Source organism: Lissotriton helveticus, chromosome 2_1 (genome assembly GCF_964261635.1).
Source record: "Lissotriton helveticus chromosome 2_1, aLisHel1.1, whole genome shotgun sequence".
NCBI lineage: Eukaryota > Metazoa > Chordata > Amphibia > Caudata > Salamandridae > Lissotriton > Lissotriton helveticus.
This window is the reverse complement of record NC_136059.1, coordinates 1,401,117,056-1,401,143,347: the sequence shown is the minus strand read 5'-3', so window position 1 is coordinate 1,401,143,347 and position 26,292 is coordinate 1,401,117,056. Positions and strand designations below refer to the sequence as shown.

Below are 26,292 nucleotides of genomic sequence, written 5' to 3'. Positions count from 1 at the left end.
AGAGAAAAGATCGCGGTAAAGAAGGAATTTGGGCCTTCTTACAGAAAAGCAGTTCCTGTCTTGTCCATCAACGGGACAAGATCAGTTGTACTACCGCCGCTTGCTGGTAAAAAGGAGAACCGAGTTGTATCCATCGACCTGGTAAAACCACAATCATGTGGCCGATAACAAACAGTAGGCCAAGTGGACTCCCGATAAGTAGTAGAACACCGAGGTTTGCTACAAGTACAGAGGTGCTAACTAAAAGGCTAATCACATTCGAAACGCCTACAGAAGAACAACAAGGACTATGCAACAATGCAATGGAACTCACACCTCTGAAAACCCAAATAAAAACGTTTAGTAGAGACACACCAACCTACAATGAAGTAACAAATGAATATGCAAGAAACAGTAATCCTGAAACAATTGGAACAATTGATAGAACAGCATCCGGCTACTTCATAAACTTCAATGATTCCTCTGAAGACCTCAGTGAATCAAAGACACAACCATCAACGAAAACGCTTAAAGACAAAGCTAAGGAACTTTTGAAACAGCTGAAAGAAACCTATCTGATTTCTCCATGGATTGAATTTTGGGTGTCCTTTGGTGTATTTATCCTCATACTTTGGCTCATCAAGATACTATGCTTGGGACGCTTCATTGAGGGAAAATATGCAAAAATGGACACAGCAAGCCAGAAAATCAACTTGATCCTCAAGCCACACACGTCTTCACACGTCGAGAAAAGAGAACTTTCTTCAGTCAACTTCACAGCCAATCCTATACTGGGTGGGGTAGCATGGGACAATACTGACTATGAAATTTATGGTCCGGTTGAAATCCTCAAATATCCACACCAAATCAAGATCTCGTTGAGTGACTTTGTAAAACCAAACTCATTTGCTGATGATTGGGACTTTGAAAGTATTAATGACATGATGTCTGACCTAGTGATGTCTGCTAAATTTACCAAACATGATTATTTGCAGGGTTCATCTAATTATGATAGTATGTACTGCTACAACCACTATGGTAACCATTTTCTACATAAATCTGCACAACCTAGAAATGTTTTAAATTATAATCAATGGGAACATTGTGCAACCCCTCCAACAGGAAGCTCAAGAACCGTTTATGACAAATATTCTTATTTTTCAGGGTCCAATACAAGTAAAGCTGAAACATTTTATTTTAAATTGTCAAATAAGACAGGAACAAAAACCATGCTTACAAACACAAAATTGATATATTCTGACTCATTTTTTGAACAAATGAATACATTTGGTTTTGATTATTGGGACAAAACTGTGGAAGTAAAAAGTGTTTGGGGTACAAGAGAATGGCAAGTTCAGGGTATAGAATCATTGTTTAGAGCCTGCATGATCCCAGAACAAATTATATTCTTGAATGACACTATTCAACAAACTACCTGTCTTGGATTAGCCAAAATCAAAGACTTAAATAAACCGTCTATTCCAAAACCGACAATGAACAGCAATAACTCTGCAGATGAAGAGATAGACGTAAACTATGTATTAAACCAAAACAGAACAAATCCTGATTGGAAACAATGGTTAATCTGGCCCACAGATACTAATAACTGTCAAGACAGATTCCTGAACAAAACACAGGGGTTCACATTGACCAGGCCAGACCCTAGATATTCCCAAAGACAACACCCAGGGATAATCACCACCTACAGTGTGGGCAAACTCTGCCTTCAATGGCTACAAACTTCCACACTGACAGAAATTAAGCAAAACCTGACTTTACTTACTGATGGTGCTGACTTGCGTGATTTCATTATGGGACCGCGCAAACAGCGTCAAAAATGCTTCATAGCAGCCTCTATATATGCAGCTTACAACGAGGCCTGGAAGATAACTCAAATTGAGACAGCAGAAAGTATACGGGAAATTGACCGTATTAATTTGGAAAAATCGCTTTCTGTAGTGGACAATGGGTTAATGACTCTGTCCTCCAGAATTTTTTCATTGGACAGTATTGTGTCTTCAGCAATCGACATAATATCGCAAGACTTACTGTTGTTACAACACGGTCAGTCGCAATTGCGTTCTATTATACAGCTTGGATGGACGTTACAAAATCTGCGTTCAGGCTATGTGCCTTGGCGTTTAATCAACACAACGTCACTATTCAACATCTTTAACCTTACTGATAAACAAATCAGTATGGCACAAAAGGGTGCTGATTATACAATCCTGAGCATTGAGAAACTCGAGAGATTACCATTGACAATGTCAGAACGACCTGTCATTGAATGGATAATACATGGGATAATTAATATTCCGATATCTACTTTCAGGTTTCAATACTGCCAAAAATATATACAGGCTGGCATGTACGAAAAATTGGGAAAAGGGTACATTAAGTCAACATGGAACTTGCCCTATTCACATGCATGTGTCAGTAATAAAGGACAGAAAGTGTTCCTTAGTGGCAATAATTGTGCAATGTCACTAAGCGGTACACGTCTGTGTAATGGAATTAGTTTGCATGGAGCCTGTGAAGGGAACTCAAATAACCTTTCATGTCACCAGCTAGGCACACCTGCAACACAGATAGAACCATTCTTTAAAAGACTCTATAATGGGAGTTACATCCTAATTGTGGATCGCAGATGTTGTAGTCTACTGCCCGTGGTTCCTTATCTCATAAGTACGACTGCGAAGGTCATGTGCTGTGGACGCTTATTGTTCCCCAGCTCCTTTCCAGACAGGGAGGCAAGGACATGGCCTAACTTGAAAATTACTTCTATTCGAATTGATACTTTAAGCAGAATGAAAACAGTGCTTCTTCAGACGCCGACCAGGCTCACGTCATCAAAAGAAACGTATGATCTCCTAGTCGCAAGGACGACTGCAGAGATTCACTCATTGTTATCAACTAATTCCCCCATACATTTTGCAGAAATCCTGAATGAAATCTTAAATATTTCTGATACCAGTGGAGTCTCAAATGTATTTAAGACATTGTTTTCAGGAGCATTAACACCATTCAAAGCCATACTGGGTATTTTTTCAGACCTCGTCCATTCGATTTTTGGAGGAGTTCCCCTCATTTTGGGACTAATTGCAGGAATCCTATTCTTAGTCCTTATATTTCGTTATGGCAAACCATGTCACAAACAAAACACCTGCGACAAGGGAAGAAACAATCCGAGCCATTGGATACCGGGACCGGATATCAAAAATCCTGGGACTAACCCGGCTTAGAGACCTGAACATGACTTGGTTTCTTTCATTTCGGCCGATATGGCAAAGATGTGTTTTACCTGTATTAAGGTGCATGCTGTGCGGAGAAGAATGCGTGTTGGACACCTGTCTGACGCTACAATCGGATGCGCCAATGGATGCAGAAACATTGTTGGGTCCGGTAACGGCTCATGCATTGTGCTGCCCTCAACGGCTGCCAATCCTGATGACGGCATTCGTGGAAACTTCACCACTACGATTAAGGGGTAGTGAAGATCAAGATGAAAGCAGCATCGATCAGGTACAACCTTCTGTCAGCAATACTACTCAAAACGTCAATGGAGACAATCATGCACATGAATGCATGGTTACATCTTTTTCCGAGTTAGTGGAACTCTCACAGGAAGCTGTTGACAGCTTTTTCAGCAGTCTCAATGATATGATGTTCTCACCAGAGCAGAAATAACGACTCTTGAACAAGCTAGCACACGGCGTTCCCGACACCTTGAATTTGGCCTTCAACTTTAATAATAAAGTAGCAAGATCAACTTTTTCCTCCAGTCCACGGACAGCAATTTTTTAGCAGCCCCCCAAAAAAATGTTTTATTATAATTTTTTCGAGACACTTATCTTCTGCTTAAAGTAAGAACTATTCTTGGAGAACTAATTTCCGTTTTTAGAAACTTCATAGACATTAGCTGCCCGCTGGTATGTTCATAAATATTTTTGAACTGTGATGAAGTGGTCTCGAACTTTTCTTCTGTATTAAGAGCCATTTCATGTGTAATTCTCATATTCGATTACTAATAATGTATACATATGCGTGATTAATTTAGCATTATTCTACTGCTTAAGTGCATATAGTACATGTGACTATTTTTTTCCCGTATATTACATAATTTCGAAATGCATTATGTGTATTTTGGGGTGGTAAGGTATACACGATACTCTACAGTATGTTTTACTATGCCTAGATTCGTAAATATGGCCATAGTTAGCGTGGAGTGGGTGTGATGTATTCCTATAGGTTCTGTATAGATCCCCCTATTCCTGACCCTATTATGGTTAACAAATTAACTAGCAGCCATCCCATGATGCAGAAACCGTTATCTGATTAAGCCAGACCACGGCACAGGAGCGCGTTATCTGATTAGGTCATAACGCTTGCCATCTAATTAGGCAAGCAATATTCCTCCAGCCACTGATAAGGCATACGGAGTTCTCAAAACAAATCAAACCTATGACAACCTGGGAAAATCCCTGCGGCCATTGTTTTGATTTCTCAAAGAACTTCAGTAAAAGAATGTGCTAACGACCAGCTCGTATGACATCCTTATTGACGTATCTATGTCCATCCTTACGTCAATCTCGGCACCTTACAGGTATAAATATTACCGACATTGCCTTAAGCAAACACACGCGGTGGTGACGAGATCGGAGCAGCGAGACTTGCCGAAGCCCAGCAGAGAGCGAAGCCCACTGGCGCTGCCCCGCCTTCCTGACGCGCTGAGAACGAGACGCTGCCTTTCTCCTGCCGAGAAATCCAGCTCTGGCGCTTCCGAGCAGCCCTTGCAGGCAGCTTGGAATATCGAGACCACAGACGAGAGATACCATCCCTCAACCATCCTAGATCTCAGGTACAGAACTGAATAACCCCTTGCAGAGAATTCTTGAGTCAGTCACTTGGCAAAAACAAACTTAACTCAAACTGCTACTTTCTACTCCAGCCCACGTATTAGGCTTAGGTCAGGTACACCGGGGTAGGCGTGGTTAGAAGCACCAGTTGAGTACGATTAGTTAAATGTATATGTGTATGTATATATTCTATCCATTTTAAATAGCATATGGCTTAGAAACCATATCAATGCTTTTACAGTATTATTTTATACTTCTGCTTTTATTGTATGCACTTTACTTAACCATAAGTATTGCAATAATATCGATTCATTTCTCTTGTACGAGAAAAGAGACTGATCAATAAATAACATCTTTTATTGAACACGCCCGTCTCTTCCTTTTCTCTACAATCTGGTGAAACTAAGAATGCACGTACTGACTGAGTAAAATAAGTTGTCTTTTGTTTTCACACGACTCTAGAGATATACTCTTGATTAGGGGAGAGCAAAGTTGTCATGTTCTATGGTTGTCAGAAACTAAATCCCTTCTTGTCTATCCAGGGAGGTTTACCTCCTCCTTGCCTATTCGAGAAAGTTTCTAGTGAACTCTGAGCTAGCTGGCAAACCCAAAACTTTAAGTCTAATATCGACAGTAGAAGACCTAGTTAACGTCTGGTCTAGGTCTATACTATTGGAGGTATTATTCCAATGCGCAGAGCCTATTGGGATAATAGGAACTACACTACACCCTAAGCTGGTTGGTCCCCTGTCCTTAGAGTGACCCGGAAGTGATAGAATCACTTCCGGGTCACATGAGGAGCGAAGGTCAGGCCGATTAGAACCGGCTGGCAGGAAAGGGTTAAAAGGCTGAGCAGCGTGAGAGTCAGTCTCTTTGAGTACGCGCTCCACAGCCTGCCACACCAGCCTCTGTAATTGTTTTCTTTTCTTTTTCCTTTTAGGCGGAATTGGTCGTGCTGGAATTACGAGCATCTCGGACGGTAGAAGAGAGGCAGTGGTGTTTCCGGAGTCGCAGGAGAGATCTTTGGCGTCTCCCGTGTTTTTCCTTTTGTCTTTCCCCTGCATGTTCAGGAGCAGGCGGCGTGGGCAGCATTCAGGAGAAGAATAGCGCTACTGCGGGAGAGTAGCAGGCGGCGTGTTCAGGCGAGGGCAGCTCGGCCGTTACGAGGACACACGGGCCCGCCCCCGCTTCACAAAAGATGTTGGGTTTAAGAGAAGCGCAAACGGCACTTCTATAAGGTACCGGGGGCAGGTGCAGGTCCGCACTGTGCTCTGACTGCTATGGAGCTTTCTTCTGTTCTCCCGCCCCCTTTAAAAAAGGAGGGTTTTTGAAAAATCTATTTTGCCGCCTTGGGACAGAATAACAGGATTGGCTATATATTAATCCGGGGATCACCAGTGCTGTGCTCCAACTGACTCCCCCCTACGGAGCTTTCCTCCCGCTCTCCAGCCCGCTTAAATTACGCTGTAGGTAACCCAAGACTCCCCCGTTTAAGAAATACGTAGACCTCGTTTATTAAGGAATTGCTGACAGCTACTTTCGAGGTAGCACTGGGGGACTGTTGTGGCTCTTGTACATCGGGGTTTTAAGAAGAGAGTGTTGTTAGCATCACTGTTTTAAAAATAGTTTTACTGGTTTACTACAACCAACGCACATTCGGAGAACAGTGGGTGACCTTGGTCTAAGTGCTGTTTTAAGGGAGCAAGCGTATTTAGCTACGTTGTGCGCTGCTTTGGGGCCATGTGTGCATTGGTGGAATAGCTAGTAACAGCACACTCCCATCAAGGACCTTCTACATACTGTGTGGAACTCAATTTTAATGCATTTTGTGAATTTTCAAGAGTATACAGAAAGCAACACTGATTGATGTTTTGTCAGTTAACTAATATTCTGCTTCTCATTGTAGAGTGCAAACAAGGAGACTCACCGCGGTAGGGCACCGGAGGCGACACGAAAAGCATCACTTGAAGAGGACACAGACAGGCCTGCATTTCACTGCTTTTGTGGGCCGCATGGGCTTGAGATAACTCGCCTACCCCCAGGTTAGCTGGTGTGGCGCGGCTCCAGTTGCGTGGTGCTTACACCCAGTTTGTGTGCCTCCAACAGGGCTAAGGTAAGGACCTGGCCAAGGTACCAGGCCTGTGAAATATTGTGGGGTCTCTCTCAGCAGGAGTAATTACTTAAGTGTGGATACCATTATGTACGCAGTGTTATTGTTTAACATTTTCTAAGTAACCCTGCAAGAGGGAACATGAGCTATGGCCAGCAGGTCAAAACGTGGCGAGAAGTGCTCCCGCATGGAGCACATGATGGAAACAACGATGTGCAAGATGGTGACCATGGATAGAAGATGGAAAAAGGTTGATAAGATAGGGCAGAGCTTGGCAGACCTCAGAGAGATAGTTGAGGGTCAGAGTGGGGCGGTTGAGAGACCTGAGTACAACATAGTGCCCCCCAAACCCAGGGGGGAATTAGAACCACTTCCCAGGTGGGCTAGACCCAAGAAAGGGAAGATTCTGCCAAAAGCTCCCGTGTCAGTCCCCCATCTAGGGGGGGTAGGGGAAATGCCCAGTCCATCGGGTGCGTTTCTTTCGGGGGAGGGTCCCTTTGGGGTCCCAGTCCTAGTGGTCCCTGTGGGGGCTGTCCCACAGGGGGGGTTTCACCTGTCCCGGTGTTCCCTAAGCTTGTCCCGGTGGTCCCAACACCTATACCAGGGGTCCCCATACCTATCCCAGTGGTCCCTACACCTGTCCCAGTGGTCCCTACACCTGTCCCAGTGGACCCTACACCTGTACCAGTGGTCCCTACACCTGTCCCAGTGGTCCCTACACTTATCCCAATGGTCCCTGTAGGGGTGGCCCCGCAGGGTGGGGTCCCATCAGGTGCCCCTGCAGGCGCCAATCAGGTCCCACAGGAATTAGTGGCACAGTTAGCGGCGGTTCTCCCTTGGTTAGGGAGGGCGGGGATGCTGCCAACATCAGTTGGGGGACAAGAGGTAGGAGAAGACCCTTTGGCTGAGGCAAAAAAGATGGTGGTACAGTTTACTGCAACAACAGGTGGTGCGCCAGGCGAAGGGCCGGTACTCCATCTCTTCCCCAACCAACTGGTGAGGTTCCCCCATTAGGAATCAACAAAGAAGTGCCAGTAAGCAGCCTGGGGAAGGAGAAGCTGACGGAGCCAGCTGGAGTGGTTTCAATAGGTAAGGAAGTGACATTGCCATTACTGGGCGTGGGTGAGTCAGGGAACATCTGGCCAGGCATGTTAAGCGGGAAGTGAAAGAAATGATATTGTCTGGTAGTTACGTTAATATGTTCTCTCTGCTTGTGGACAAAAGGGAAAGGGAGGAATCAAGGAAACAGAAAGATTGGATGCTTCCTAGTAAATGGCGTAGTGAATTGTTGAAATTCAGGGTAGAGGAGAATTTGAACAACTGGATTAGGGCTTTCTCAGTATTCATGGCAATAACAGTTGAGCGCTTCCCTAACACACAAGCAGAGATGGCTTGTTACCAGAGTAGGATTACTATGACTCATGCCAAATATGGGGGCCTAGGTTGGAAGGAATATGATAGAAATTTCAGGAAGGCTAGGGCATATGACCCATCCCTTTCCTGGGACCGGGTTGACAGAATCTCATGGTTGGATCAGTTTGGGCCAAGACAACCTGCTAACTCAGTGCAAACCTTCAACGGGGGTTAGACATTTCAATCTTCTCAGCCCTTTTGGCCACCCCAAACCGCGGGCACTGCCCCTGGAGGGCGTGGGTAATTGATAAGGATCTGACACCAGTTAGTGACCTTGCCGTAGGACCAAATAGGATACGCATAAAAGTAAATGCTGTATGATTATGGATGATATGTTAGATTCGAATAGGAAATACCTTTGTACTAGAATTATGTTAAGGTTAGCCATCTGGCATCTGTATTTATCAATTGTAATCAATGTAATGCAAATGTTTTCTGCATACTCATGTAAATATTTGTTTATTTCAATTTTTTGTTTAATTTTATGTTTAATAAATACGGCCGGGGGTTGCACGACCCCCGCTTCCAAAGAAATTCCTCTCATGTCATTTAATAAGGTTTGATAAGGGAGGGGGGTTTAGGTAGTCCCTGGCCATATTATAGATGTGCTGGCTGGGGTTACATGAAGTACAACCTAGGAGACAACGGGTGAATTACCTGTCTGAAAGATCTGACAGTGTATTATGGGGAGACAGACTGAAAGAGCGAGTCAGTGTATCCAAACTAACCTATTTATTGCATGCAGTGTTTCCCGAGGAAGAGGGACACTCTTGCCTGCCTCAGAGCTTACAGTGATTCACAGAGGGAAGGGAAGAAACACTAACTGCCCAGAAGTATATACCAGAAGTGTATACATGAGAAATACGGGGCACTGCCTACGCCATATATCACATGTAGCGTTTTCTGGGCCTACCCATAGATTACCTGCATTGTACATTAAAGGCGAGAAAAATGCTAACTGCCACATAATTTACATTTAAGTATATCTCGGGGAAAGGAGGGGTGTCAATCATGTTTTCTGTTTGCTCAGGCATAACACTGACAATTTTTTTGCACTGCACCTATGTGTGATTTTGCAATGTTTTATGTGTAACTCGACCGGAAGGGGAATAGAGTACTTTTTTATGTAACAATGTTCACATGGGAAGTAGCCATTGTAATTGCCCCCAATTAACCAGTTTGCAAAGTTTTTTTTCTGTTAAGCACAGTGGAGAAGGCTTTACAATAAGGTTTTACCTAACTTGCATAAAGCCTTACAGATGGTTGGGATATTAAAGTCCTCCCCATGGTAATGGATGTGTACCCCTTCTCTGAGTGCCCCAGCTGCTTTGATATCTGGATTCCTGATGCTAATTTTTTGTCCGTGGTGAACATGAATAGTGCATGTGTGCCATGACCAAGGGCTGTCTCTCAGATTGCAATCTTTCTTACACCGGGAGGTTGCCCAAAGTGCTACCATCACGTGGTGGAAGGTTTCTGCCTTCAGCAGAAGTTGAGTAGCATGTTTGCAGTGGTGCAGCATACTTTGTTTTAAGTAATAATGATCAGTAGAGTGAACATGCCTTTTTAGGTCGAGCCTGGGCAGCGTGCATGCGCTGCTCTGTGAGGCATGCAGTACCGAGTTAGGGATGTGAAGCTCTGCCCACTCTCCTCCCATATTTTTTATTGGCTTGTGGCATTGTACTTCTTAAATGCTGGCTTCACAGTCTTGTAGTCCCTCCCTGTCTACATTTGAACCCTCCCATGGCGACTGGCCCTTTTAGTTCGGATGTTACACGGCACGTCTTATTTAGTCTGTATGCACTTTCCTTTCATGAGTTTTGCCCTACTGCAGGCTGGACGCGCTTTCATTAAATTCAGTGCCCCAAGCGTGCTTTCACTTTCTTGACTTTTGCATTGTTTGGTCCCCTGATCCTGCGCTTGTGTTTAGTATTAATTGCTTTTCCTTCTCAGCGCAGTGCTGATTGATTCTATGGTTGCCTTAAAAAGCCGTTCTTCACATAAATTGTGGATCGTGTTACATGTAAGCTGGTAAACTGGTTTGGAATTGCTCCTTGACTGTGGAAACAGGAATCTCATACGTTGGTATTTGCCTAAGGCAAAATTCTCATAGCGTTCACAGTTTTTGTACTCAGAATGGTGAATTACAATGAGAGCTGGTGTTTACACACTCACCTTGTTTTCTACTTTCACTTCTAACTTCGGCTACAACAAGCCTCTCCACCACTTCTCTCCTAATCCTAATCTCTCCCTAATATATTTACTGAGCAGCGGTGCTGGAAAAAGGCTCAGGCTCAGCCCCTGCCCCTCCCCCTCCCCCTCGCACTATATACTGAAACCTGGGGAGTAGAAGAGGAGAGAGTCCGGCGGCAGCCAGAAGCACAAAAAGCATTTGCAATGCAATAGGTCTCGCATTTGTGAAACTTTGGGCTACTGGCATTGTTAAATGACAATGCCGTTTATTTATGTATTGTTTTTTAAAACACAAATAAAAGGCATTGTCAGTTACAATGTAAATAGCTTAAACTCTTGCAAATGTGGGACCTATTGCATTACAAATGCTTGTCTTCTTTTTGCACTTAAAAAATATGTATATTTTGGATAAAAATCCTTCTCTATACATCCCTGAAAAACAGGGACGTTTTTGTGTTTTCTGATGTAAAGAATAGAGGTAGCCTTCTCTAGTATGAATTTAATATGCCTAAATTGGACTTGAAATTCTAGTGGGAAGGAGTGTAAATACCTCTGTCCATCTCCTGGAAAAGCAGAGCTTGAGAAAGTATTGCCTGCGGCTCAACAAAAGCGATTAAACAGAAGATTACGAAATTGCAAGGCATCATCTATATCTAAATGGAATGTTTTCCGAAATTACGAAAGGACAACCTTGGACTGTGAACTTGTCTAATACGATATAGTCAATAGAAATGTGACTTTTGATGATACATGTATATGCATTACTAAAACTGAATAGCATACCTGTGGTAGAGAGTGTCCCCGCTCTAGTTGCTGTTTTGTAAAGTGGGGACCTATATAGTGATGAGTGTGGTATATAGTTCTGACGCGGCTCAAAGTGCACAACCGGCAGCTCAGGATTCATTTGTCCTGGCAAAGCATCTTCAACAACCATGTCTTCGTCATCCCAGCGACAGGCGTCCATGAACATCCCATGCACCAACACACCATCTGTGGGAGAAGGTAGCTGAACCAAAACATCAATATTGGTACACGTTAGTCTTGCAGTTTGGAAATACTCAGGTTTAAAACTGGCTAAAATAAGGCAAAAGTTATTACCAACCTTTTTCCAACTCATTTTTCCTGTTAAAGAATTTGTTTAAAAAAAAAAAAGTGCTACTGGGTGTTTTCTACAGTGTTATATTCAAAATACGTGTCTTCCATTAAGTAACATTTTTATACTGATGCAATATTCACAGGCAGGATGCACAATGTTTATACCGCAAGAGATCTTTTCTAAATATTGGGATTTTGCATTTATCAGAAGCGCGTGCAGCGGCTCGAGGAAGAGAGAAAGAGGCAAATTGACTGTCCAGTATTGTGGGGTTTCAGGCCCACAGCTTTACAACCATGCCTAGAAGACGACTGGCCACCTCTGAATGTATTCTCTTCATACTGAACCTTTTTGACAAAGACAGCAACTTTACGGTTGTTTGCCAAAGCGGAGCAGAATGTATGATGTACCCATTCTGTGGCAAGTAATGTCCTTTATAAACATGTTTGAGTTTCCTGAATTAGAATTATCAAGGGACTTCGATCTTTTGCCACAAGCTACTTTATGTGTCCATGTTTTATTCGGCTTCCTTTGGCGGGCTGCTGTTTTTAAGGGCTAGATGCACAACACTTACACTTTGTGAGTCGCAAAATGCGTCGTTTTACGACTCGCAATTGGCAAATTGCAAAATGTAATTTACAACAGTGTATCAGACACTGTTTGTGATTCCTAATGGGGTTGCAAATTGCCTGCCTCATTATTATCCATGATGCAGGTGGAATTTGCAACCCCATTGGGAATGGCTAGCACTCCCAGGGATGGTGGCCTGCTGGGATCGGCAGACCACCATGTCTGTGACTGCTTTTTAAATAAATGCAAAATAAATAATTGATGGACAGCATGCTGGACAATGCAAACACTCAACCCCAGTCACAAGGATCTGGGTTTAAACCATCGTTCTTTTGCTCACCACACCACCCCAGTTTGGACCCAGCTATATGCAAATCAGTCTTGACCCTGAGAACAGTCCAGCCCGAACTGCCAAGCCAGGTCCTCCCTGGACCGGAAACAAGCTTCCTGGGACCGGTTCAGGGCATCATCCTTTATCAGCCAGGCTAGCTTGAATTCAGTGGTGCAGTGAGCACGGGACCCACGTCTGGGTATACCCTTCCCACTTAGGGCGACAAATGCAAAAGAAACAATTGATAGACGGAATGCTGGACAATGCAAACATTAACCCCCAGTCCCAAGGATCTGGGTTTAATCTATCATTCTTTTGCTCACCACCCCTGTTTGGACCCAGCCATATGCAAATCAGTCTTGACCCTTTTCCTTATGGGAACAGTACACCCAGAACTGCAAAGCCAAGTCCTTTCTGGACCAGAAACAAGCATCCTGGAACCGGTTTCAGCGCATCACCCTTCATCAGCCAGGGTAGCTTGAATCCAGTGCAGTGAGCTCAGGACCCACGTCTGGGCATACCCTTCCCACTTAGGGCGACAAATGCAAAAGAAACAATTGATGGACAGAATGCTAGACAATGCAAACATTCACCCCCAGTCACAAGGATCTGGGTTTAATCCATCTTTCTTTTGATTTTCCATCCATCAATTGTGTGTCTCTTGCTTCTTAAATCAAGCAGTTGTATTTTTTTAAATGTAGCCCATTTTCCTTAAAGGAAAACAGGATGCATTTAAAAAAGAAAAATGAAACGTTTGTTAAATGTTTTAAGAGTAGGCAGTGGGCTGTGAGACCACTGGTTGCTCTCAAAAAATATTTTCGCATTGATTCACAAAGGGGAAGCGGTCCCCTAGGACCCCTTCCCGTTTGCGAGTGGCTAACCACCTACTTGAAGTAGGTGGTAAACTGCGAGTATTTTGCAACCGCAGTCACAATACAATGGCACATACCATTAGGACTCACTATTAGCAAAGGGATGCCCTTGGCACGCCCCTTCCTAATAGCGAGTCACAAAGCTATTTTGCGGGTCGGTAATAGGTTACCGACTTGCAAATTAGGGTTTGTACATAGGGCAGACCGATTTTGCAGTTGCAAACAGGCCTAAGAGCACTGCCACTCTTTGGGATTCTCTAATCCTCCCCTGAAGATTGGGAGCCCTTTGACACACTTTTAGAGAGCCATTTCCAGCAAAGGCTGTGTCACAGAGGCAAGTTGGAACCCAAACATGTAATGTGTGCCAACTTGGGTCTCCGCCCTGCAGGAAACACACATGGAAATTATCCAGCATATGCAGTACAGTTTGGAATGGCTCATAACTGCCACATGCACAGTTTATATATTTGGTCTCCAATTAACTAACATTTTGCGTGATGGTTGTACCAAATGTTAGTCAGGAATTACAAATCCTCTAAAATTTTGCTTGCATGGCTTTGTGCCACATTTCCCCCAAAAAGTAACACAAGGAACTGCATTGAGCTGCCAAGAGTTACCTTTTGTCGAGGATGGAGGATGAGTGGAGCATAGCATTTCCGTGCATCCAGCCATGTATTTGGATGCAAACCAGATTTACTAAGGACAGTAAACATGGGTTTGCGCCAAAATGGTGCGCCTACCCGAGGCTGATGTAACAAGAAGAAATATCTTTATATTTCCTTGTTACTTCCTCTTTGCTTGTGTGCTGCACATACAACGAGGAATATGCATCTGAGGATTGTTATTGTGCAGGAAGGTAAGCCCTCTTGCACTAAAACAAGCCTAACTACAACGCAGGCACCCATGCATGATGGTGCAAGAGTGCTTGCATTGGCGCTAAGCTACCACAAAGGTGCCAGTGCAAGGAGAGAGCAGAAGTGTGACCTATATCTATCTATCTATATAAGTCCCCTTGATGCGCTCAGTTGCCTGAAAGATTAGTAAATCTGGCCCATAACGTGGCCTATCATCTCGTTTATTGGTTTGTTTTAGAGTCAGAGGTCTAAAGTAGTTTGCTCTGAAAGCGATCCCATCTGTAACTGCTCCACAAACACAGTTATTCTTTGTCCAAATTGTTGTGTTTTCTAACTTGATTGAGAATAGGGGCTACATGATTAGCCATTTTTAGGTCTGGCTTGATAGCGCAGCTTTCGTCAGACCTGATGTGATTAAAAAAAAAAAATGAAAGGAGTACGAATCCGAGAGAGGAACTTTGCCACCATTCAGATGTTGCTTCATTTGTGTACAGGTTTCGAGTTGACCATAGCAGTGACCTTTCACAGAAAGAGTGCGCACCCTCCAAGCAGCTGTGATTACTTCTTTATTAAATTGCATGAGCCATTGTTCTTTATAAAGGCAAGCTATTGTGTTACAACAAAGGTTACCCTTTAGGTCATACACATACCACTGCGATGCAATGTGTATCCTAGTTAATTAAGGTGTTTGTTCTTCTCTGACGGCAGCACAGGTGGGAGGAGAGCAGTCAGGATCAATGTGCACAGGTGGGAGGAGAGCAGTCAGGAGCAATGTGCACAGGTGGGAGGAGAGCAGTCAGGAGCAATGTGCACAGGTGGGAGGAGAGCAGTCAGGAGCAATGTGTTGCTATATTGCAGTTCCAGACCCCTTTTCCTGCCATCATCAACTTCTGAGATATCTTAGCATTACACTCCTTGAGAAAATGGTACTTTGTTCTCTATAATTCCTAGTTTCAAGATGTATGTGCTGGGGAGCCGTGCATTTTCCTCTCTACATTTATGCCCACTGTCCTGTCAAGCTTTACAACAGGAGTCATAAGGTGAACGTAACTAGATCAAGAATACCTTTACTTGCAATTTGTTTACATCTGACGTGCCTTTACATCACAGGTATGTTTCTAAATATTTCTAGCTTAACGTTACCCATGCCTAACCCCGAATAACACTTACTACTGTTTAATGCTACCCTCCCCGTAAAACCATGTAAAACTACTCATCCCTGAGCCCCAAAATCATTACTACCACTAACCCTACCCATTCCGGAAGTCTAAAAAACCCTTGCTGTCCCTTAATGCTACCATTCACTGTAGCCAAAACCCCTTACTACCCCATAACTCTAACTGTCCCCGAACCCTAAAAAAAACCTTACTATACCTTAATGCTACTCTACCCTAAACCCTTAAAACCCTGTACTACTCCTTAATGTTATCTTTCCTTGAACTCTAAAAAATCTTTATTACTCTTTAAAGCTACTCTTCCCTGAGCCCTAAAAACTCCTTAGTACCCCTTAATGGTACCCTTCCCTGAACCGTACAAACCTCTTACTTTCCCTTAACGCTACTTTCCCTGAACCATACAAACTTCTTACTAACCCTTAATGCTCCTTAGGGCGCAAGGGTGAAATACTGGAAAAAAAACTGTAACTAACTACTGATTACCCTGGTAATTCCTCATTTCTAACTTGTGTTCCCTCTTATTTCTATTGCCACCTCCATCCCAAAATTATCAATACCCGCAGAATTGGTAACTTGGGAAGAATGGGCAGGTGTTATCAAGGACGTTGTTCCAAGCCCGTTAGGGGTGTCAAGCAACACGAAAAAGCATACCACTTCAGAAATTAATGAGCGCTTAGGGTATCAACGGACGCACTTTCAGGACTTAGATGGAATACATTCTGCTGTTAATGTACAGTGGGGCTGTGCTGCATTGCCATTTGTAAGAAATAAGTATAGGACCACTAATGGAAATATTTACAGAATGTTATATTGTTTGCTATTATACCACAGTTCAGTAATAGCATTATCAATACTAGTAATCATGACACTACCACAACATTTAGAGGTAAATGTTTAAGCACCATTTCAGTCTGGTTTTTCACAACAATTAGTGTAACGTTAGCACCAACTTTTTTGCTTTTGCTCTGGTACTAATAAACCATAAACAAGGAATGTAACACTTTTCTATAAATGCAAATCATGTTAAATGCTCTAAAAATACTTTGCTTGAATTTCACCATTTATTTAGAGTTTCCCACCTACTGTAAATTACTCCCAAAGTAGTATGTCCATGAATGTCAAAATACACCAAATATTAGTGCCTGACTATTCTAAAACTTTCGTAATAATTGGCCTGGGCCAGTAAGGTAAACTTCAAATCTTTTGGTCTGGCTTGAGAGTGCAACTGTCAACCCTATGGACTTTGCCAATGCTTGTTGTTCAAATGACAAAGCCTAGTTTCAAAAACAATACCCAGTGGTCAAGAAATAAAAACAGTAACCTGGCACCTCCATTCAGCAAGGCTTTTTACCCACAGTTTATTTTTCAGCTCCATTGTGCAGCACCCTGAAATTAACCTCTTAAATTATGGTTCTCTGAAAATAACTGTAATCCACAACCTATGATCAGAGCGGGATTACTGTGAATCAATGGACTCAGGAGAAACCAATACATGTGTCAGGAAGATTTATCAAGTCCCTTTGGCCCAGTAAGGTTTCTGCACAGTACTCAGCTCCTATTATAATTTATGTATTTCTTGTTTCACAATCTTTGCACCAAATTATACAACTCTCAAATGAATAATACAACACAATTGAACCCAGACGATAAACGAGGAAAATAATATACCAGCTTCCAAAATAAACAAGCAATGGCAAAACAAAAAGGTCTGACATCAAATGTGTCTTTTATATGGCAACATAGAAGGCATTATTATTTTAAATGAATGAGAATGTATGTGTGGGTTTAGGTTTCAAATTTAATGATGCTTGCACCAGTGTTACCTTTAATATGTAATGGTGCTTGCACCATTTGGCAAGCATGTTGCTTTCAATATGTACTCCGTACATATAGAGAGGGGCTTTAAGTCATCTTTCATCTACTATTGACTTGAGACATTGTTAAACACATCCTAGATTCTCCCGCAGTTGCATTTTATTCTCATGTCTTTATTAGCTTAGATATGTCATTTTTTGTGGGATGCATGAGGAACTATTTTATATCTGAACAGCAGACTGTCATACATTTAATTCTTTAACTCATACATGGATTTTTATGCACTGCAGAAGGAATTTTTTATTTGCGGTTTTCATCTGCGGACTAGGAGACTTGAGTCTCCACACAAGCCAAATATCTAAAGGGCCGGTCCTCCTTTTACTCCAACTGCCATGAGTGGCAACCAAGCTAGGACTAGAAAAGATACATTTTCACAATATAGCCAACAGATGCCTTCTAAACAGAATAGAATTTCCTGAAACCTGAAGTTGCACTATATAGCCAAAAGATGTCCTTACAGAAGAATACAATTGAGATGGTAGGCTTCAGTTGCGCTATTTTACCAATAGATGCCCTCACAGAGTAGAATGGAGAGAAGAGTAGAAAGCTGCATTTGTGCTACAATACCAATAGAGGTTCCCACAGATCAGTGCAGAAGAGATGGTAGGTTGCAGCTGTGCAATACTACCAACAGAGGTCCTCACAGACGAGTACAATTGAGATATAGTCAAAATCTGAAGTTTTGCAAACAGTACGAATAAAGGTCCTCACAGAAGAGTGCAATGGAGATGAAAAGCTGCTTTGCTACAGTACCAACCTAGGTACTCCGAGAAGAGTACAATGGAGAAAGTACAGAAAGCTGCAATGGTGCTGCAGTACCTATTGAGGACCTTCCAGAAGAGTACGATGGAGGTGGAAAGCTGCAGTTACGCAATACCACCAACATAGGTCGCTTGAGAGGAACACAGTGGAGATGAAAAGTAGAAATTTTGCTATACTACCAATAGAGATCCTCACAGGTGTGTATAATGGCATCCTAGCCCTTCCTGGGTGTCTACTAACTATCATCCCCATTGATCTGATAAAATGTGACATTAGCCTACGAGAACCTCTGCTGACCAATGTTTATAACAATATAGATCATTCATTTTTGCCCGTCTCATGGGCAACCTCCACAATTGTACCAATTTTTTAAAAAGGGTGACCAATCCTCTCCAAGCTGTTATCGTCCAATATCTCTTTTCGATATGGTCCAGTCAAAATCTTTGGGAGGTGGAGGAGGATAATAAGATTTTAAATACTTGCCAGTTTGGTTTTCGCAAACATATTGGAACACAGGAGCAGTGCCTCCCTAGCACTTGTGGACCAAACTAGTTAATCGATCAAGACTCTGACAAATATTATTAGAAGTAATGATGGAGGAACCACTTGTGCATCTTCTGGCTTCTATGCACATGAATGCAAAGGCCAGAGTGAGGTTTGGACAAGGAGGTGAGTTTACGGGAGAGATTAACATTGGATGTGGGGTTCACCAGGGGTGCATGCTTGCCCCCTTACTGTTCATAATATATATAAACAAACTTCGTACTTATGTAGCAACAAGTACACTAGACGTTCCAATTGTTCTTGTCATCCCATGCCCTGTTTTGTTATACACAGATGATGTTGTGTTGGTGGCAGGCACACCAAGAGCCCTGAGATCACTGGTCAAATCATGTGTGGAATTCATGGGATTCCTTGATTTCCAGACTGATTTTGCAAAATCCTTTATTATGACTTGTGGCATGAAAACCACCCAACCGTCTAGTAAATTACTACCTCTTTTTCATACTTGGGGGTGGTATTTAGCTCAAATGGTTCTTTCGCACCAAATATAACCGAGCGGAGAACCAAGCTATACAGGGCAATTGATTTTCTTTTCAGTCCACCGTCCACCCCAGGTGGTCGAGAATGTGCCTGTATGTTACAAATGTATTCTATGGAATGTGTACCGGTTGCCACTTATGGGGCCAGAGTTTGTGGCGCCAGGGATGTATTAGTGATCTAAACAGTAGAAACACACTTCTTTTGTAAGCTCCTATCTGTTCCTCCTTCAACGTCACACTTCATTTGCCATAAGGAGTTGAGATTAGGCTATATTTGCGATCTAGCTCAAATCTGTCCTCCTTTGCTATGGCTTTCAATCTGGAAAAATGAAGAAGCAATGTTAACTAGAAACATCATAAAAGATTGCTTAGCTTGTGATAAAGGACTTGACATCCTGTGGCTAGCATTTGGAGAAAAATATTTTACTGCCATTGACCTTCATCAAGAATTCACAGATGTTGACACCTGTGTCACATTGTGTAGAACGCCAGTTCGATCCTTATTGTTAAACCATGCCCGGGAGAAAAGGTTAAGCACAGAATTATCAAAGATTTCAATTTCGGCTTACCTTACCCCGATTCACAACAATACCCTCACTAATTACTGGTGTGGTGGGTGAGGACAATGGGGAAAGCCCTTTGATGTTTCGTTTCCGGGAAGACACAATAAACTATTTACTTAGTTTCTCCCTAGGGGCTCGATTCACAGAACTAACTTAAGACAAAATCCTAAACATACTACTTTTAGTATTCGCAGAAGGCATTTAGTAGTAGTAAAGTTAGGATTTTGTCTTAAGTCTGTCCTAAGTCTGTCTTAAGTCTGTCAAAAATTTGTCTTAAGTCTATCTTAAGTCTGTCCTAAGTCTGTCCTAAGTCTGTCCTAAGTCTGTCTTAAGTCTGTCTTAAGTCTGTCTTAAGTCTGTCTTAAGTCTGTCTTAAGTCTGTCTTAAGTCTGTCTTAAGTCTGTCTTAAGTCTGTCCTACAACTTTTGGTATTCACAGAAGGCATTTAGTAGTAGTGAAGTTAGGATTTTGTCTTAAGTTTGACTTAAGACAGACTTAAGACAGTCTTAAGACAGTCCTAAGACAAACTTAAGACAAACTTAGGACAGACTTAAGACAGACTTAAGAGAAACTAAAGACAAACTTTAGGACAGACTTAAGACAGACTTAAGACAGGCTTACGACAGACTTACGACAGACTTAAGACAAAATCCTAACTTTACTACTACTAAACGCCTTCTGTGAATACCAAAAGTAGTAAGTTTAGGATTTTGTCTTAAGTTAGTTCTGTGAATCGGGCCCTAGGTTTCCAACACAACTTTGAATCATTTGTGTGAACTTGCAATAATATTTTCAAACAGTCAATGTTGCGCTTCACCTTTTTTTGTGGTTTTTATCAATAATACACTAAAATGTTTTTAATGCCCTTGATCAAATCCAGAAACCTGACGCATAGTAGCCAGTCATTGCTTTTTTTTAAAAAACACGACAATGAAATATGCTTTTATGTTAGCTTATTTTTAAGGGCTGCTGTACGCTCTAGAATATAAATGTGCCCTGATTAAGTTGTTTTACTTTTCTTGTTCAAACAAGTATTGTTGCAACTTTTAAATTGTAAGAGCGTAAGCACACTTTAACACCCTGTAGTAATTTTTTTAAGCACACAGCACTTTAATTAGGCATAGTTAGCAATGGGTGGTCTCTAGTTGGTAGGTTTGTACTCTGTACATGTAGGGACCTTTCGATCTAGTCAGATTAAGGGGGCTTACACTTCTAAAATAACACTGGCTCCCCCCTTGGTAGTTTGGCACGAGCGCTAAGGTAATGTGTAAAGCATTTGTACATACCACACACAGTGAAATCACTACAAATGGACACCACACCAGCTTAGAAAAATAAAGTATCTTTATCTAAACCAAACAAGACTAAAACGACAAAAATCCAGCATACATATATCAGATATCACTTTTAGAACGGTGATTGCAATAATACAGCTTGTAGAAACATATGGCTCTAACTGGGGCTATTACGACACTGTGACATGCACAAATCCCAAGTACTGCCCCAACTGTGAGGTGTGCGGGCTGGCCACAGAGTCACACGGACTCCCAAGTAACAGTACCTTAGAAACAAAGTAAACGGACGCTACACAGTGTCACGGAGGTGAGGCGTCAATTGGCTAAGGCAAGGGAGGCTCCCTACTGCCACAGAGGAGGCGAGGCGTTGAGTCAGCGAGAAGGCAAGGCGTGAAGTCTGGGCTGGCAAGGGAGGTGAGGCAACGTTGGCGATGAGGCATCCATTCTGTTCAGTACTGCGGTGTCAATGAGTTCGGAAGTCACCCACGCCAGTTATTGGCTCCGTGATGATGAGGTGCAGGCAGTAGCGGTGACGGGTGTCGATGCAAGCACTGGCATTGGGTAGATCGATAACTTGTAGACATCGGCGGGCAAAAGCTGTGGTGCAGGCAGGCCGGTGCGTTGTGCACCTCATGAGCAGTGCCCACAGCCTCGGTGCAAGTCGTGGCATCACCGACGGCATTGCTGACAGCGTCAGTGTTGTTTTTTGTCAGTTGCAGCACCAACCACACAATTCGAAAGGTCCAGGAGCTGGAGTTTGCACCCTTTGGCAATCAGGAGTCCAGCAGAGGAGGCCAGGTGCTGTTTAGGAAGGTGCAGGTGAAGTCTTTGTGTCCCTGAGACTTCGGAACAGGAAGCAAGCTCCACTTCACACCCTTGGAGAATCTTCTTAAGCAGGATACCACAGCATGGCAAAAATACAGACCTTTCCACTGCCTACAGACAGAAGCAGCAACTGCAGGCCAACTCATCAAAGCAACAAACAGCAAAGGGACAGTACTCCTCCTGACAGCTCTTCAGCTCTTCTTCTTGGCAGAGTCCTCCTCCTCCAGATGTAACCTAAAGTTCAGTGGTTTATTACTTATTCCCCATTTTCTCTTTATAGATTTTGTTTCAGGAGTCTCTGAGCTCAGTAAAAAACAGTTCTGTCCTCCCTGGTCCAGCTTCACTACAGGAGGTGGAGAAAGCATTGTGCAGGGCAGATACAGCCTATTCAGGAGCTAGTGAAAACTTCTCCCACCACTCTAAATGCAGAAAGGTCAATTCAGCCTGGCCTTGAGTCACCCACGAAAGTCTCGGCATACCTCAACCCCCCCTTCTAACTGTCTAGGGTGAATGCACATCCCCAGCTCCTGGCACCCCAAAACCAGACGGTGAATACACAAATAGGCAGAGGCACACAGGATGGTTAAACAAGAAAATGCCAACTTTCTAAAAGTGGCATTTTCAAACATACAATTTGAAAAACACCTTTACTAAAAGGTGCGTTATCAAATTCTGAGTTCAGAGAGCCTAAATTCCAAATCTCTAGCTTTTCACAATTGAAATTGACACATGTTAAATGTTACAAGGCAGTTCCAATGATAGCCAATGGGCGAGCTAGTCCTTGCAATCCATGTTGTACACCGGTTGTGACGTTATCGGAGTCTATATAACTCCCTCATTGACGCGCTGACATCAGTTTCTTCCTTGCCTATTTTCCGCACTCGAAGCACAGAGCCACATATAGAAACTGTCTAGTGAACAGTGTGCAAAAACACAAGACACTCATGTGTCAAATAATTACCACATTCCTAACCATAATGCAGTATATGAATATCCTAACAAAAACTTTGAGGTGAAAGAGAACTCAAATATCCCACAATCCCTGGATCCTCCCTCCCTCCCTTATTTTTAGGATGTAAAAGACAAAATAAATTTGAGACCCAAACGGACTCAGTTCGCAGAGCGGGGAGGATCATTAAGGAATATGCGGCTAGATTCGGTCTCTACCAGATAATGCGTTACCGTAGGTAAGTAACGTGTTCATCTGATAGAGAAATCTAGGCAGAGATTCCTTACTTTAGCATTAAATGCCAAAGCCATACCACCCCCGGAGGAGGGTCTGCGAACTGCAACCATGAAAAGATCTCTTACTGAGATCAACCAGCTCCAGAACAAGAGAAAAGACTGGAGATTTATGACAAAGGCACACGCGGTGCGGATCTGTGACAGAAATCAATTTGCGACAGGAGTCGCAAGCCTTAAAGCCGGTCCAACGTGACATCCCTCCCTGCACCAGGAGTCGATCAACTCAAAAAAGGTGTCGACAAAAGTCAGAAAAAGGGGAGTAAAAAAGTGACTTGAGGTACTGCTCGCTCCGGATCTGCGCTGATTGGCGTGGAAAAAGAAAAAGAAATAACTGTTGTCAGCGCGCGAGTGCGGTGTGTAAATAGATACCGCAATGTCATTCCAGCGACCACGATGAACGCGGAGTCGACCAACGCCACCTATCAATGCGCAGAGGTACTGCTAAGAAAAGAGTTCTCCGGATCCAGTCTGACGCCTGGGGGAAATTCTAAGGTGAGGAATCTATAACTAACTGTCTCTTTCAGATATTCATTGCAGATTTTCTGTGATGCTTTAAAGATGAGTGTGGTAAAAGAATGAATGAACAGGAATTGCAAAGGACCGAGGAACAAATAATTTGGGAGAAACACCCGTACTCACCCTCCCTCACAGATAGACAATACTGAGGTGCATCAAAAGTGAAACCCCAAAACAATGTCACAGACTGTACAACATAGTACAAGGGTGTAATGCGTGTGCCCAAGAGGGTGCCATACACCTGCACAATACAACAAAGCGCAAAAGATGGTAGAAGGAAGCCCCACCAGGAGCAGTTGTCGTTCTGCTCAGCCCACTCTTTCCTACTCATATACCAGTCCAACCAGGCACACATTGGCATTCTATGACCTCACCACCACACTGGCTGAGCAGCAGGAAACATATAACTAAAACAAGAATGCATGGGATAGACACGGAGATACCACAATGAGCTCTTATGTGACTGTTCCATCACGCAGCCACTGCTTGAAGCACTTACTGAAACACACCACGATGTCTCCATTGTGTATTTTGTGAAAATGCTTCATATTTATTTATTTATTTATGGGTTTGTAACGCGCCGGAATCACACCCGAAGGTGTATCTCCGCGCAGTGCTGTGGGGGGATACAGGTCAGGCTGGCGCTAATACTGGAACAGAGTTGTCTTGAGACTCTTCCTGAAGGCTGAATGGCTAGAGCACTGTCTAAGGGAAAGGGGGAGGTTATTCCACAGACTACGACTATATGACTTTTTTTGACATGATTATTTCTGATGTGACTGTGTGTCTGCTCAATAGTAACAGTGTCAAATGTATCCTTAAGATGCTTGTGTCCCTTTCTCTTGAAGTGCCTGTGTCCTTTGTACTTGATATACTGGTGTGTGACTGTTCTGCCATATGCCTAAGTGTGACTGTACCCTGGTATGACAATGTGAATGAGTAAGTCTGCTGCACATTCTGCTCCTACCGCTAACAGCTTTTAATATAAAGTATTGACAAATCCAATAGGTCTGACTTTATCTACTGCCATCCTATTTTAAAGCAAAAGTAACAGTTATATTGATTAAAGGAGTTAATGTGGAGCTCCTGAGAAATGCATATTTGTAATTGTGGTTAATATTTTCTCTCTAAAGGTTTTCCAGGAACAAGCATGAAGCATGATTTTCTGTCTTTATACATATTAATGACCATTCATGGTAGTGAACAGGAATTGGCACAAATATGTGCTATTTTATGACTTTTTGGAGAAAGTATTATTTTTGTAACACCCACATACAATATTTCATATAATATCACAAACTAAGCATGTAGGGCTTACCATTAAACGTTATCGAAACAGGTTCCAATAAAACAAGATGGAAGGTCAACGATGTTGAGCGCAATGCTTGGATATATTATTGTCCTCAAATTTTAAATATCATATGTCTGCAGTTGTCGTTAGAAGTAGCAGAGTGCTTTAGGCTGAAGCGCTATGCAGTTTTAAAATGCAGTGCTTAGTAATTTCCAGACAAGGCTGTTTGCTTATGTATTTGTTGTATTTTACCATGCATTATTATTTCCTCTCTGGTCCGTTTAATTTATTCTTTGTGTGAGTAATTTCTTACATCCATCATTTTGCTTCTTTTTATGATGTTGAGTATTTTCATTTTGGCTGCAGTGATGTTTTCAATTGTTTCTTTAAAGAAGGGAGGTGTGTGCTATCTTCATATCTTTCCCATGCAATCTCTTCAAAATGTTATTTCCCCTGCTGCTCAGCCAGAGTGAGTGTGAGGTAATAGAATGCTGAGGTGTGCCTCGTTGAGTGAATATCAACTGGAGCGCGTGGGTTGAGCAGCAAGGATACTGCTCCCAATGAGGCTTCCGTCTACCATCTACTACCTGTAACCTTAAGCTCTTATCCATCGTGAATAAACCATCTTGTTACCACCTATATTCCTGGCTACCCTGCATCTTCATATCCCAAAACTCCCTTTCCCACTGCCTCTACGTATCCCCAGATTGTACTGTCTCCTCTCACCCCACCCCAAGAACTCAATACCAAATCCTCTATACCACTGGGGTTGCCACTGGCTGAGGCTTTCCAGGAAGTGTCCTCTTCCAAAGACTTCTCAAGGTAGTGGGCCATCAGTGTTGCAGCCTCTGGTCGCAGGAGCCTCTTGAGGAGTTGAGGCTATCTAAAGGTAACTTCAGTTACCCAGCCCACAGTCTCCAGCTCCCAAAACCCACTCCACTACCTCCACGCACCTGCAATACCATTTTCTGTCTCCCGCTTCTGGCACCTGCCCCACCTGTGTCCGGATCCCGCTCCTGGCACCCACACCATGACTGCTTCCACCTGCTTTTGGTAGCCCCCCTACAATCTATTTCTCAGGGTTCCAGCACTTGCTTCTGACAGTGTAAAACCAGCAGGCCTCCATTTTATGCTGTGAATGGAAGCATAATACTGAACAGTTCCTCACCCCAAATGTGAGTGGACAGATTTGAAGACCTGCACGAGGAAGATACTGTAGAGTACCAAGGGTCACTGAGGGAGAGAGCTAGGCAATAACCTTTCACTACTCCCAGCAGGCACTGGGAGAGAATGTGAGCATATTTCCTTTCTGAGGTAATAATTGAAGGCCTCTTGTAGTCAGGTGACGTTCAAGGAAGGAGGTCTAGGCACCATATGAAAGATGTGAGGGTTCATTTTGTGGGTTTTGTGTTCCTTAATTGTCATGTTGGT

General features: G+C 43.0%; 1 protein-coding gene across 1 annotated transcript in view; it reads right to left on the bottom strand.

Moving 5' to 3' along the window:
- Positions 1-26,292, bottom strand: part of LOC144818685 (dynein axonemal heavy chain 6-like) — a 1,395,111-nt gene that overhangs the window by 34,414 nt on the left and 1,334,405 nt on the right. Inside the window, exon 37 of the mRNA XM_078676337.1 lies at positions 11,335-11,557. Coding sequence (XP_078532463.1) covers positions 11,335-11,557 — 223 coding nt within the window. The remainder of the gene's footprint in view (positions 1-11,334; positions 11,558-26,292) is intronic.